Source organism: Lepidochelys olivacea, assembly GCF_965140295.1.
Source record: "Lepidochelys olivacea isolate rLepOli2 genome assembly, chromosome: 8".
Lineage (NCBI taxonomy): Eukaryota > Metazoa > Chordata > Testudines > Cheloniidae > Lepidochelys > Lepidochelys olivacea.
In genome coordinates this window covers 98,808,184-98,824,202 of record NC_140418.1, presented here as the reverse complement: position 1 = coordinate 98,824,202, position 16,019 = coordinate 98,808,184, and the positions used below count along the sequence as shown (strand labels likewise).

The 16,019-nt window shown below is 34.2% G+C and overlaps 1 protein-coding gene across 1 annotated transcript in view; it reads right to left on the bottom strand.

The window, feature by feature from the left end:
* FAF1 (Fas associated factor 1) overlaps nucleotides 1-16,019 on the bottom strand; it is a 305,800-nt gene that overhangs the window by 176,115 nt on the left and 113,666 nt on the right. The window contains exon 7 of the mRNA XM_084638066.1: nucleotides 13,759-13,864. Within this exon, the coding sequence (XP_084494192.1) occupies nucleotides 13,759-13,864 (106 nt within the window). The remainder of the gene's footprint in view (nucleotides 1-13,758; nucleotides 13,865-16,019) is intronic.

Below are 16,019 nucleotides of genomic sequence, written 5' to 3'. Positions count from 1 at the left end.
ATGGCAATTAAGTGTGTAAAAACAAAAAAAAGAAAAAGAAAAAATGATTACAACTAATAAAAGGATAAAAGGGTATCAGATATGTGAACAGTTTGTTTCCTAAAACTTAAGACATTTTACTTAAATTATTAAGTATTAATTCCAGAAGCAACAATTAAGTGTACAGAGAAAAAAAATTGTGCAGCTATTGGGCATAATATTTTATTCAGAATTTGATCTTTTGTTTAAAAAGCTAATATGCAAAACTGACGGTTAAATAATATCTGCAGCTGGACATTCATTGATGAGTTCAGAGTTACAGTTCAACAGCCCTCCAACTTTGCAGAAAGTAGTAGTAATAACCATAGAACACAACCACTACATTTTAATATGGTGCTAATTTACATTAATCTTCCTAATATTATAATTTCACAAAAACAGAAACTTTAAAAAAACAACAACAACAAAAGGATAGCAACTCTTCTTGATCTTTTCTATTTTGAAAAGCAGCAAAGAACTGTGTAAAAGACATCTTTGGTGAATGATAAAATCTTTCTTTGCAGAAGAAAATGAATAAATCAGAGGATAAAAAGAGGGAATAGGGGAGGAACGAGTGAGAACACCAACGGAAAGGCTGAAAGAGAAAATAAGAAAGAGAGGAGAAAAAATAAAAAGACCCCAAAAGGAAGGGAAAAGAGAAAGAAGGGGAAAGAATCTTAGAAAACAAGAGACAAATTTGATCCAAGGGAAAGAAGATGATACACATAGATGACTACCAAGTTGTTAGCATGAATCAGGACTGAGTGATCCTAGATTTGATTTTAAAAAGGGCTACATCCACAGACCCTGGCGTTTGAGAAGTTTGATCTGTAGCTTGTTCTCTCTCTCTTTTGGTTCCTTGAGCCAACAGTTGTTGAAATGTGAGCCAAATACTAAAGCTATGTCTACACTAGCACTTTTAGTGGTATAACTCATGCCGCTCAGGGCTATGGAAAAAAAAATACCCCTTTTAATGACATAAGTTACACCGACAGAAATGCTGGTGTGGACAGCTCTAGGTCGTCGGGAGACGATCTCCCGCCAACATAGCTACGGCTGCTCATTGGGAGTGGTTTAATTATATTGACAGAAGAGCTATCTCCTGTCCGCAGAGAGCAGCCATACGGGAGATCTTACAGCTGCATCGGTGCCGCTGTAAGGTCTGTAATGTAGACATGGCCTTAGACTGGCAGCTATAGTGATTGCTTTTCACTGGAGTTCCCAAAGAGGCACCTTTTCCGAAGGGCAGTTTCTGCTACAAACTGGTCTGAGAAATTGGGAGAGCGCCTTGGTAATCTGTTCCCCTCAGGGTAGGACTATACCTGCATGTAGGCTCATGTGGGTTCCCACTTGAATGTTAGTTTATCAGAGTATCAGAGGGGTAGCCGTGTTAGTCTGTATCCACAAAAACAATGAGGAGTCTGGTGGCACCTTAAAGACTAACAGAATTATTTGGGCATAAGCTTTCGTGGGTAAAAAACCCACTTCTTCAGATGCATGGAGTGAAAATTAGTTTATCACAGAAGCCCAACTATGCTGTGAGGATTCTCCTCTGGCACTCTCCCAGAATGAGCCATGCCAATTGTTTAGCCACCATGACAGATGGGTAATCAGAGAACGTTTCTCCACATTGACTGGTTCCTGTGAAGAGCTACAGTCTCTTCTGGAGAACTTGGTGGACTGAGGACTTCAAAAGGATTGTTTGTGTCTGCAGTACTGCTTGCATTCCTTCTGGTACAGCCCAATCAGAGTAAATCTTTTTGGACTATCCTCTGCCATGACTATCTAGCAATTCTCCATTTATTCTTCTTTCCTATATTGTAGTAGGTGCACAGAAGTGAACACAACATACTAGGTGATGGCTCTCCATGATGTGATGCCTCTGCAGTTGAAAACTGGGAGGGGGAAGAGGAAGGTTGTTTGGTGTGTTTATTTACATGCTATACTACATTGCCAGCTCATATTGAACCTGCTATCCACTATCATCCCTACACATCTTTTGGCATTCCAAGTATCTCAGAAATATCTGCATCTTGAATTATTTCCCCAATATTTGTAGAGTTGATGTAAGGTTTGGTCCAAATCCAAAAAATAGTGATCAAAATTTATGGTTAGCAAATTGTTTGGCTAAATCTTCCATGTATGATGAAAGATTATCATTGTAATTCATTAGCAAATTACAGACTTTGTAAACAGGCAGTCACAGATTTGGCTTTATATCAACCATTTTAGACCAGCTGGGTAGAAATACACACAACCCTGGAAAACAGAAAATGAAGTGTTCTTTCATTTTTAATTCACTTGAAACTTTGAAGATAGATAATCGTTCTATTTAAATAGGTCAATATTCAAGACTTTTTGCAAATCGTTCAATTTTACCTTAAGTACATATACGTTATATTAGGGCTGTCAAATTATTAAAAAAATTAATCGTGATTAATCACAAGATTAAATAAAATACGATTAACTGCTGTTTTAATCACACCGTTAAAAAAGTAGAATGCCATTTAAATATTTTTGAATTTTTCTACATTTTCAAATATATTGATTTTAGTTACAACACAGAATACCAAGTGTGCTGTGCCCACTTTACATTATTTTTTATTACAAAGATTTGTACTATAAAAAAGATAAAACAGAAGAAATAGTATTTTCAATTCACCTCATACAAGTACTGTAGTGCAATTTCTTAATCACGGAAGTGCAATTTACAAATGTAAAAAAAAAATTCTACATAACTGCACTCAAAAATAAAACAATATAAAACTTTAGAGTCCACAAGTCCATTCAGTCCTACTTCTTGTTCAGCCAATCGCTAACAAAAACAAGTTTATTTACATTTATGGGAGATAATTCTGTGTCCTTTGTATTTACACCTGAACATGAGACCAGGCATTCACATGGCACTGTTGTTGCCAGCATTGCAAGGTACTGACATGCCAGATATGCTAACCATTTGTATGACCCTTTGTGCTTCGACCACCATTCCAGAGGACATGCTTTCATGCTGATGACAGCTTCTGCTCGATAATGATCCAAAGCAGTGTGGACTGACACTCATTCATTTTCATCAAACTTCTGTTAGTGGCATCTGACTCAGGTGATTTTCTTTTTTGGTGGTTCGGGTTCTCTAGTTTCTGCATCAGAAAATTGCTTTTTTAAGACTTCTGACAGCATATTCCACAGCTCATCCCTCTCAAATTTTGGAAAGCACTTGAGATTCTTAAACCTTGGGTGGGAGAGCTGTAGCTATCTTTAGAAATCTCACATTGGTACTTTCTTTGTGTTGTGTCAAATCTGCAGTGAAAGTGTTCTGAAAACGAACAACATGTGCTGGGTCGGCATACAAGATTGCCATAACATGAAATATATGGCAGAATGCAGGTAAAACCACAGAGCCGGAGACGTACAATTCTCCCACAAGGAATTCAGTCACAAATTTAATTAACTGATTTTTTTTTAACAAGTGTCATCAGCATAGAAGTATGTCCTCTGGAATGGTGGTTGAAGCATAAAGGGTCATACAAATGGTTAGCATATCTGGCATGTCAATACCTTGCAATGCTGGCTACAACAGTACCATGCCAAAGCCTGGTTTCACATTCAGCTGACATTGTAAATAAGAAGAGGGAAGCTTTATCTCCCGTAAATGTAAACAAATTTGTTTGTCTTAGTGATTGGCTGAACAAGAAGTCGGACTGAGTGGACTTGTAGGCTCTAAAGTTTTACATTGTTTTATTTTTGAGTGCAGTTATGTAACAAAAAATAATTCTACATTTGTAAATTGCACTTTCGTGATTAAGAGATTGCACTACGGTACTTGTATGAGGTGAATTGAAAAATATTTCTTTTGTTTATCTTTTACAGTGCAAATCTTTGTAACCAAAGATAATATAAAGTGAGTACTATACACTTTGTTTTCTGTGTTGTAATTGAAATCAATATATTTGAAAATGTAGAAAAACATCCAAAATATTTATAATACATTTAAATTGGTATTCTATTCTTGTTTAACAGTGGAATTAAAACTGCAATTAATCACTATTAATTTTTTAATCGAGGTAAGTGATTAACTCAAAACAAATTAAGTTAACTGCAATTGACAGCCCTATTTTATATAATTTAGGAGCATAGGAACTATCTAGCTGTTAAGTTTACTTTAGTTGCATAATGAATTTTATAAGCAAAGATGTAACGATTAAAAATCACGTCTTCACTCAGTCAAAACAATGTCTTAGACAAGTATTAGACTTTTAATCATATCACTGTCATAGTAAGAGTATTCTAATAATTCTTCTAAATAAGCCTAAAAACTAATGCTCTGGCTATTCACAAGATACAATAATATCAACATTCCTGTCCTGAGCTTTTCTAGTCTACTAAGATGACCCTGTACAAAGATGCTTGTTTTGGCTATGTCTACTTTGCTTAAGCTACAAGGCCATGTAGGGGGACAGCTGCATTTGGGAGCAACTTAAAACAAATTTCATCTTGGTGGCACCTAATCCAGAGCCTGGTACAAGCAGCATGGAAAAGTCAGTGTCAAAATTAAACAATGCAGGCTTTTCTAGGAACAGATGCTTTTTCCTTGCAGCTGTAAAAACCTTAAAACAATCCTGTACCCCTCTGTCTGGTCACGCAACTACCACAAAGCAAGGCATAAATTTTGCCACTTATTGCAAATGTTTGCTGTGAGCTTTTATAGTGCTTTTTAAAAAAACAGTAACAGGGATTTATTGAGGGTGATTATGAGACTATTTTACACCATGTATGAGTGCAGGGTTCTTTAATTTATGCCCAGGATTCTTGATGTATTAACAAAGGAATAATTTTTATGTTAATATTGTATGTACCACTTTACAAAAAATAGGAGTACAGCACTTTTCAAAGATAAAAATCATAACAAGTGGCTTTATTTATAGAGGTAGTAAGCATTTTCGCACTGAATATAATGCACTGGCAAAAGTATAATTTTTAACAGCATTTTCATGGTATTTATTAGGTATTAATTCAGGATAACTGAATAAACATTTTGCATAATGATCAGCTAATGTTATAATGTAGTACATTATAATAGTTTATTCAGACATAGGCTGCTTCAGTAATATATCATGCCTCTAGAAATATGGATTACAAATAAATTAAGTAAGTGCCACCTCACATGCTGGAACCTCCAAAAACAGTACATTGTTTTAAGTTCTTTAGCATGTTTCTATGATGTCAATGGATTAATGTTTTTAACATGGATATAAACAAACTGCCCTTCATTATTGAAAAATCTTCTGTAACTCAACGAACAGAAGTAAGCCATCAAACTCCTAGCTCAGTAAGTAATTTGCAGTGTCATCATCCCAGGTCTGTTCTATATTAGCTGCAGATTTTTCTTTTATGCTATTTTTATTATGTATAAAGTGACTAACTAGCTTTACACAGACAGAATATTTTAAAGTATTTTCTAACAAAAACAATACTCTCAAATTGTTCATTCTTTTCTTTGTTACTAAAGTTTAAAAACAAAAACAAAAAACTTTTCCAGCGCCTAACTTTTCTAGCATTAGCACCTCACTATTTAAAAGTGTAACTGGGTTGTTTGATGGAAAAATGTTGCTTTATGCCTAGAATAATTTGAATAAATAAAACTGACTGTATGAAACAATATTGCAATTCATTTTTTCACATATTTCTAAATTATAAAATCATAGGAATTATATTATTTTTTTAACCAACATACATGCAGAACAGGGAAACGTTATATTTTATACTGCAGTACACACTGAAATACAAGCTAAAAAATAAATAAATCACAATTTTAAAAAATCCTTGCGAAAACAGTGCCAGCACTTAGCGTTTTGGTTTATGATTCATGTTGATGTAATATATATCTTTTTACAGTACTGTACGTAACATTATTTTGCTATTCTGAATGACAAGAGCTGGAATTGTAGGTGCTTCATATGCTCTGAATTGTGGCTGCTTACATTTTCTTGCCATTTCATGCTAACATCTTTTCAATAGCTAGCATTATGCCAGTAGCCTTGCCCAAAAATACATTAAACTCTTTGAAAGTAAGCTATAGCAAATACCCATAAAACAAAATTACAATACTGAATTACTTTTTAATTTGAGTGGTTTAAAACCACTCAGTTTGCTAAATTAGGGCCTGATCCAAAAAGCTTTTAGCATCATGAGTTGTCTTAAATTACATGAGTAAACCCATTCACTTCAATATGATTACTTGTGAGCGTAAGGACAACTCACATGATAGAGCATTTGCAGGATATGATTTCTCATAAATTGATATTTCATTCTTTTGAGAGTGTCCCTGAACTCCAGTCCCCATTTATGGGCTATATAAATATATACACATACACACACACACAAAAACTACAAGTGTTCACAAACCAAAAGCTAACAGATGTGTGACTTCTAATTAGTTATAATAATCTGTGCCTCAATGCTATTGGAACAAGCCTGTCTCTTTTCTTTGGAAATTAAATAGCTTTCTTTGGAGTTTTAAACTCTCAGGGTACTTCAAAGCCTATGTAAAAAAAAAAACTGCTTTGATTAAAATTTTAGACATCTACAGTGATAACTTTATGAAAGGAAAATATTAAATTATAATTATCCTAAACAGACACAGTCTTGTGAAACTAACCCTACATTCATATTAAAATACAAAGGATTGACTATAATGAATTTGATTCATCCTTACACACAAAGCTTTACCACAGTAAACTCAGTCAACTGTTGCTCTTGCTTTTATATTCATAGTAGTTAAATAGCGCACTTTAAAACAAAAAAAACTCCAATTGGCTTTTCATACATCCACCCTCCCCAAAAATAACGCACTTGAAAAACCCAAATGATATGAAAAGGCTTCAAGGCCTCTTTTCTCCCTTTCATAGCACTTTTTTAGCACTTTTTTTTATTTCTGTTTGCAGTAATCTGCCTTTCACTTTCTCATTGCTACAGAACAAACGAGGAGGCTCAGCACTTTGAAAAGGGGGCTCAATGTGTAATGGGTCCACTAGAATTAATTTAGTTGCACCAAATCCATTGAGCACTGAGGTTTTTTTCTCTTCTCAAATCATTTTGAGTCGGACGCAGCCCCCAGCCTTTGTAATTCTAGTAAAGCACTTAAAGTGCACAGTAGGTGTTCATCAGGACCATCTGGTCAAAAGCAAAACAAGCTGCTGATTTTGCCTTTGAATAGAATGAAGCAAGTGTGAATTAGTCTCTTCAATTAGCACTATTACAACCTGTCAAGTGCATATTGTAAAACAGGACTATTACAGTATTGGTCACCAGTGCAATTATTTACTCTCTGCCTTTTCTTGCATATAAAAATGTCCATGTTTATTAGTTTCTGATAACTGAAAATGGTTTCTTTAAAGCTATGCACTTCCAAACTGCCAAAATACAAATTACAGGTTATCAAACATATTCTGTCAGCAATATGTTGTTTCATAATTAGTAGAGAAGTAAAATAATGCCCTTCATCTTATAAGCTTTGTTTCTGCAGCTCAAAAAAGAAAAGGGATAACGGTTGTATAGATTTGCCTCTACAATCACTTAAAACCAGAACTATTTCCAAAACCAATTTTAAATGTCTAATAAAGCTGTCACTTTCAAACAGGTACACAGTGGATATTTTTTACACTGTCATTTCCTAAGGGACTCCTTTCTCATATAACGTGTAACATGTGACCGTTTTACAAAATGATTAACACCAATTTATTCAGCTGACACAGCTTGATTTAACAAATATGTTATTATTCCTCAAAAGTTAATAAGGCCACAGGAATACTTTAGAAAACACAAGTCAGATTTGCCTTAACAAAAATCTGATTAAGGGTGAAATTTATGACTCTTTAGTTTTAAGAAGAATCTTTTTTATTCTTGCCAATGTATAATTATGCTTTTAAGTGTCAAAAACATTAACTTGATATATGTTGCTTGTTCATTATTACACAACCTCAGGATAATACAGTGAAGGATGCTTTAAAACTATGTGTTGTAATATTAAATTATCCAGTGTATATTAAAGTCAATTTGTTATTTAACTCATTTCTTTCACAAACAAAAACTCAGTTTTAATAAATAGAACAAATGAAATTAAAAATACTCAACTTGGACTCAGTATCATAGTAAGACCTTTTTTAATTTCTTGGATAATAAGAAAGTTATTGGCCGATCCCAGGAATATAGAATATATGTGCATTGCCCACTGGGTATTAACAGTTGATTATAATAGTTAATGATCTAGTATATTAGCATTAAAATAATTTACTTAAATATTTAAACAAAGCAAGTAAGAATTTTGACACTAGTAAAATGTTTTATGAAAAGTAAACTAGTTTTTACTAGTTGTAACATCAAACAAGTACTAGGACATCTTGATGTCTGAATCAACCTTGTGCTAACTTATGCCATAATTATTTAGCAGCAATATTAATATGATCAATATGATTGATGTATCTAGTTCATGTTCCTCATGCTAATTTCTGATCTTTACTATGAGTTGTTCTCACTCAAACAGTTGGTTTGAAAATTATTTCGTAAAACATCAAAACACAAAAAGAAAATGAGCAAGAATTCCCTTCTGTTGGAGTAACTATTTTTCTGCACACAGAAAGGATTCCTCCCACGTCTATATTTATTGGTGTTATATAGATTCCTTTAATGAGGTCTCTGTCTATATTGTATGGTTTCATTTGTGTATGTTTTTTGGCATCTATCCATTAACAACTAAAGTTAAAAAACAAAGGGGCATAAAGAATTTTAAATAGTGGCAGTAGTTTACTGTCAATACACAATTATGTTTTTAGCAATACAAGCCAAACACACCACAGAAAATACCAATGTCAACGTATATGTTTTAAAGTATTAAAACTAAAGATAAATGTGATTGAAGCTCATCAATTTGAAGACAGCTGCAATCAACATATCTCAGCTACTCTGTTAAATATTATGTTCCAGAGCCTCTGCACTTTAATTATCTGTACAAGCTCAGATCAATGAACCTGAATGAGTGACAATATGAAGTTAATGTACCAGAGGACAGTGTGGACTGTCAGAGATGGCTAATAATAACTATAGCTACTTATGCTTTTGGTGCTCTTGGAAACATTGTTTTCCTACACCATCTTACCCATTCTAGTCTTTGGGCAGAAAAGAACAGACTACCTGTTAAAGGTGGTAAGATACTAACCAGCTACCCTCACTCAGATTAACTTATTGGCTAAAGGAACTGACTAGGGAGCAGCTGCAGGCATGCAAAGGAAGCTTTTATTTAGGAATCTATCCTCTTTGCATTTTATATGTAGATCTCATGTTCTACCAGGAATCACAATGCCTCATATACGTTGTGCCTGGTATTCTGATCTGATATTTCCAGCAGTAAAAACACACCAACACAGATCTTTTTTTCAGAAGGCCTTAAGATTTCTGCACATTTTATATTCTTCATCCTTTAATGGCCACAGCTTGTGTACCCTAGGTGCTTTTTTCTAGCCTTGCACACCAGGAATCACATTAGGCATCAAAGCCCAATAGAGTCAATAATATAGATAAATACAAACCATTACACAAAAGTTATTGAAAGTCTATTCTTTTTAAAGGAAATGTTTCTGGTTAAAAAGTTCTTTTTTCATTTTTCTATACTATTCATCTTTTTTAAAAACTGTGAAGCGTGTATGTGTGTTTCATGATCAGTCAGAAAAAGAAAACCCTCAAAACCACAAAATTTGCCACCATAACTGAGGCAGCTTTCATTTATGAACCCTATGTGGGCTGATCCACCTTCAGATGAGAATACAAGTGTGTTTTTTAGGGCAAATTTTAAGTTTCTTCCTTTAAAGATATAAGAACCTCCCTGCCTCTCCTTGAGTAGTATGTCCACAATGTGAGATACATAGAGAATCTCAGATGGAGGGATTAACTTCATTTTAGAGAAACATCATCACAATTTAAACACCTCTGTTTAAAGAAAACAGAAGAAATCAGATTCTTGGTGACAGACGCTAAACACAGTGCACGTTGAATGTAGCTATGTCTTAGTCCATTCTTAAAATCCCTATGCATTCAACTATAGACCCATTTATCTTAGTCACCCCTTGTCTCAAAATTCATACTACTTTAACTTCCAACAGCTGATAACATCTAAAAGTTATCACAGCACCATTCACCAAAAAAAAAAACAACAAAAATATTTAAACATTCTCTGATTTTAGAGAATTCTCACCTCCTTTTCTTAGAGATTTCACTATATAGTACAATGAGAAGTCAGTATTTTAATGTAAGATTGTGATTTTAGAGCCACTAAACAGATGACACAAAAACTGTTGATTGCCACATAAAAATGTCATCAGATTATGAAAATAAAATCAAGATTTTTTTTTGATACACTATCTGGTCAGGACTCATTTAATGGAGCAATTTTACAAGAACACACACATGTTTGAAACCTGTGACACAGATTAATTTGCAATTTTGGCTAACGGTATCATTAAGTTTCCAAGTTAATAATTCTCTTCCCGGTTACTTAAATAAACACACACACACACACACCCCTTCCAAACAACATCTCTCACACATCTAAAAAGACAGAATTAAAACTGAAACTCAAACTATTTTAAACCATCCCTATGGCCTGGTGATCCCACATCAAATATAGCTGATATTCAGTTTTAGCACTATTAATTCCTAATTAAATCTTACAATGTAAGTGGTTGGAGATGTGCGGAAAAATCCCCAAATTTACAAATGGATACAAACCAGCCCCTGAAATCCAAACACCCAGATATTTTGGACGGTACGTAAGGGAGCGAGTATGGATCCAGATCTGTACTTTGTGACTCAAGTCCATCTCTACTGCAGACTTATCTGCCCAATTGTTTCTAGGAGGAAAATATATATATAAAATAGCAATGTTCCATGAAATAACCATTTCTTCAATTTTTAGATGCTTTGTAATGTACGTTCTAAAAGGAATCAACGCAGAGCTGAAACTAGAGTGTATCTAGTAAAGCTTGGTAGTTAACCAACAGATTTACCCTAACTCACTGCAAAAATATTCATGACATGGTTTTAAAATGTTATGTGAAAAATAGCCTGGAAAAGATATTTACTGCTTTCAAGTCACTGCAGCATTAAAATATATTTAACAAGCCAAACAACTGGCCCTGGAGAGACAGTTGCATACAACTGTGGCAAGCAATGGAACATTTATAGAATTTTAAATATTTCTTTTAATAATTGATGTAGTCATTTTGAATCTTTCTGCATAGGATATCAGATGTGAGTAGATTGCATTAACACTGCTTAAACATTTCAACTTGTCAGAATGGCCAACTCGATTTCTGAAATATTTGCAGTATTTTCCCATCGAAACAGTAATAAAGGTAAAATAAATATATGCCACTGCTTTATAATCACTGAACATTAATGAATATTTTATGTCTTTTTAAATCTCCCTGTTTAATTTAAAAGGGTGAAATTAAGTCTCCTTCCTGCAATATGCCAATTATCTGTAAATCAAACAATAACTTGGCCATTATACTCCTTTTTGCTAATATACAAGAAGCTAATTTGAAAACACTGAATGGCATTTTTAGATAATAATTGAATAGTCCTTCCTGCCCTCTTGTGGTAGACAATCGCAACTTGCGTAAAGCATTTCAGCTACCACAAAAATATACCAAAAAGTAAGTAAACTATTAATTTGTTAATGTGTGAATGAGGAAAAAAAGTGAAAAATAAATCTTCCAACAGCCTTTGGAGAAAAAAAAAATCACTGATCCCCAAAAAAGAAAAAAAAATAATTACTACACAAGGCAACTAAGTTCATCAATTGCTTGTTACAATTCTCATTATATGCTAAAAGTATAAAATAATTAATAATTCGAGCGTTAGCACCCAAAACAATCCTCTAATTTTGCAATTCGATCCATGTGAGCAGATCTTTCCATGGATACAAATCTCTACTGATTGCAATGGGGCTCTGTGCAGATTTAAAGTGACCACCCATTCAGATCCAATTGTACGCTCTTCCGCAGGCTTCTTAAAGTAAGAAGGTCCAGAGTTATATTTTTCACTTTGACTTTAATGCATTTGGTTTTGCTCAGGAATTGCATGGATAATTTTATGCAGCATATATGAAGCATTACCAAAGAGCATTACCTAAGTACAGTAGCGTAGCGTGAGACAGAGACACTTGTGGTGGTTTATATGAGAATCCTGAATTATAATATTCTTTTTTAAATTGAATTGCTTTTATGTAACAATACTGTAACAAGTTAGAAATAATCCTGTCATTATCCATAGACAAAATAACTTCCGTGAACATAAAAATATCCAATATCTCATAGTCACTATATCAGGTCTCTGGCTCCTTCTTCAGGCTCAGTAGAAGCCAGTGAAGAAATTATAATGTGTTAACATTTTGTGTAGACAGACAAAAACAATACAAGAAACAGCTAATATATATGTGATTTACTGCTTTTTAGGTGTTGGCAATTTTATTAAAAAATTAAAATTAAAAAAGCACAAATCCACAATCAAATTACCAGCCGTCTTCAAATTAAGCAGTTTTATTTATAAGTCCAAAAGTTCATCCCCCCAAGAAGTTGTGTTGCAGCAGCGTGTTAATTATATTAAAAATGCATATTTTTTTCCCCTTTGAAAATGGATGAGAGAGATGACATTTGTATGTTATGTTCCAGACAAGGGAATTTAAAATGACCCAACTAGAGATGTCATGAAAAATAGTATTAATAATGATGGAAATGATTAAGGCCCCTTTACCGTAAGGGTGTGGGTTACTGCTCCTGTAATATTACAGAACTTAGATTATGCTCTTTAAGGTAGGAATTTATAAGAAAATGTATTAAATTTTAGAAACTTGAATGGGAAAAAAACCTCAAACCGAAGAAAAACATATTTAAATTGGAAATAAAATATTTCCATCTTCAGAGTTCCCACCAGGAAATATGAAGGATTCATACATGTTAGAATACACTTGCCAGATTTTTATAAATGGGCTGTACACTGGATGTCACGTGAAGTGAGGTAGCTGGCAATAATATTTTGCTGTAGAAGAGAATTAAGAAGCCAGACAAGGGTTTCCAGTTTTAAAATTGGAAGGGCAAGACGCATAACAGAGACTACCTTTGTTTCTAGGGAACATCATTCCAGCACTGTTCTTTGCAACACCACCCCCTGCTGGCCATTCTATGGAACAACAGGATATCAGTTTACAAAAAATCCACTTTGCTCCCAACCTAGACAGAATGAAGGAAACAGAATAACAGGCAGTTGTGCTTTAAAAAAAAAAGGGAGGGGGGCAGGTGGCTGGGAGAGAGCAAGTTAAAAGGAAAGCAAGAGAAAGCATGTCACTGGATTAAAAATAAAGTATACCTGGACTATAACTAGCTTTCCTCCTCACTCTTCAATAATTGCTTTCATAATAAACATTATTCATCTATTTTTCTATTAAAGTGTAAACTGTGTTAGAAAATCTATTTCTTTTAAATATGTTGAAAATTAAATTTCTTAAAACCTTTCTAGGTCTAGTCAGTTGGTTTATCTACAGTAGTCTTTGAGGATCAAGTTAATTAAAACTAAAAAATGAATAATCAAACATGAAAAAGTTTCCAACCAGAACATATAAGCCCTCTTTAACAGAGTTGACATTAGCTATAATGAGCTACATTTATTCTTCAGCTGTGAAACAGAACTCACCTCCTGAATGGTACTGCTTCCTGAGAAGTTGAGGTTGTACTCCCGCTGGACTTCTCGATGGGTGATGATCAGCATGAAGTTTTGATTTAATGACTCCTGCAGGGCACTGAAATGGTTGGAAGAAAAACAAGAAAATCAGGGATGAGCATGTTCTAGCTTGCTTTACAGTTAGTTGCAAAAACCCCAGGAGTACCCTAAACTCCACATAGACAAGTTTAGGCACAATGTTATCATCTCTCTTTTTGCTCCTAAAGGCAAGAAAACATACTGAGAATGACCAAAGGGAGCTAACCTGTTAACTCCTTCTCTACTAAGGTGTCTGCAACTTCAAAGGCTATGTTCTGCTAGTAAGAATTTTCAAAACGGAGAGTCGTATGCGATTACCACAAACAGATACATTTATCACATATATTTTTGAATTAATATTGGGCTGGCATGTATATGTAACTATATCCAGCCAAGACATCGAACTACAATGTGCATTCACCACTGATTTTAAAAAAGGAGTACTTGTGGCACCTTAGAGACTAACAAATTTATTTGAGCATAAGATTTCGTGAGCTACAGCTCACTTCATTGGATGCATGCTCACGAAAGCTTATGCTCAAATAAATTTGTTAGTCTCTAAGGTGCCACAAGTACTCCTTTTCTTTTTGCGGATACAGACTAACACGGCTGCTACTCTGAAACCACTGATTTTAAGTATACCAAGACAAATTTTGCTCTTCAGCAGGGCTGCCTGTAGTGTAAATCAGGCAAAAATTGTATGAATACACAACGACCAGACAGGAAAAAATAGCCAGTGAGAGATTTCTCAGTGTGAAGCACCAAGCATTAAAACAAATACCTGGCATATCATGTAGTCAGTACTAACAATGTGCTCTATCAAACTTTTTAAATGTACCATAAAATACTTGCAAATTCTTAAGCAAAAAATAATTAATAATAATCATCATCATAATCTTCACTGATATGTGGACTAAATAAAACCATCACACAATAATTACTGTATTAACCATGTTATCACATAAAATGGATGTATTTAAAGCGCTTCTGTTGTCTCTGAAGTTTTTATGGATTTGAAAAATATCCCCTTTACTTAAAATGGGGAACAATGTTGGAATTCACAATCTCTTTCAAAACAGAAGAAAATTTCTGAGTGAAACCACTATAGGAAACATCACAGCATACAGCGCATTAGAATCCCAGTGCAATATTATGTTGGTTTGATCTCTTCTAAGAGCTTTGGAATGAAGCCGTGTTTATTTGCTTTTTTAATTTTCTCCTCCTGCTAATAAGTGACTGAATTTAGAAAACAGCCTAAATAATAAGAATAAAAAAATCTTACTAATGCTTATGTACTGGTACTGCCATAACAAGTGATAATCACAGGAAACTTGGAACAGAATGGAAAGTATAGACATACATCATGTAAAACAATTTCTATATTAAGTCTGCAACTTTTTTATTTTGCTTTTGACACTGTTCTATGCCATTAGACCTTCACATTTTGCCATGATCACATTTTATTTCTTACTTTCAAAAAAAAAAAAAGTCTTCCTCTAAAATCATCTCTTGAGAAGTATCAGTCATTTCTGTTCTTCCAGCATGCCAAGAAATTAATACAAATATATATGTTTTTGAAACTAATAATTCTTGATACAGTGTTCTAATACTACCCACCAATTTAGCTACAGAGGTAGGAGCCAATCTCACAAATCTATTCATTCAAGAAGTCCATACACATGCAAGTAGTTCTATTGACTACAATATTCCAGACCACTGAACTTGCCTGTGTTGTGAGACAGACTCACTTGCCCAGGCTCATGGGAACAACATCCTGGAGACTCACTGAAAATGTCAATGAGATTCCTTGCAAGCCACACCTAACAAATATATGTAATTGATTCTGACAATCTCAAATTAGCCATGGAAGAAATTTAAAGGGAATATGCAGCCCAAAGCAGTCCCTTCCCCCATGACCTCTGGAATGGCTCTGCCAGTGAGAAACTTTTGAGGATATAGCTAAGGTTGATAGCTTTGATTTTGTTTCTGTCTATGAGACAACAATGGGTTAGAAGAATCAGTACCTCCTGGTTAAAAAAGCCATAACGTATGGGTGTAGTGTTTCTTGTATCTTATTCTGGATAAAAACTATGGCCAATATTGTAAAAATGGGTGCTAAAAGCTAGACTCCTAAATCCATATTTAGGCATCTAAATAAATGCCCTGATTTTCAAAGGTTTGAGCAGTTCCTCAGC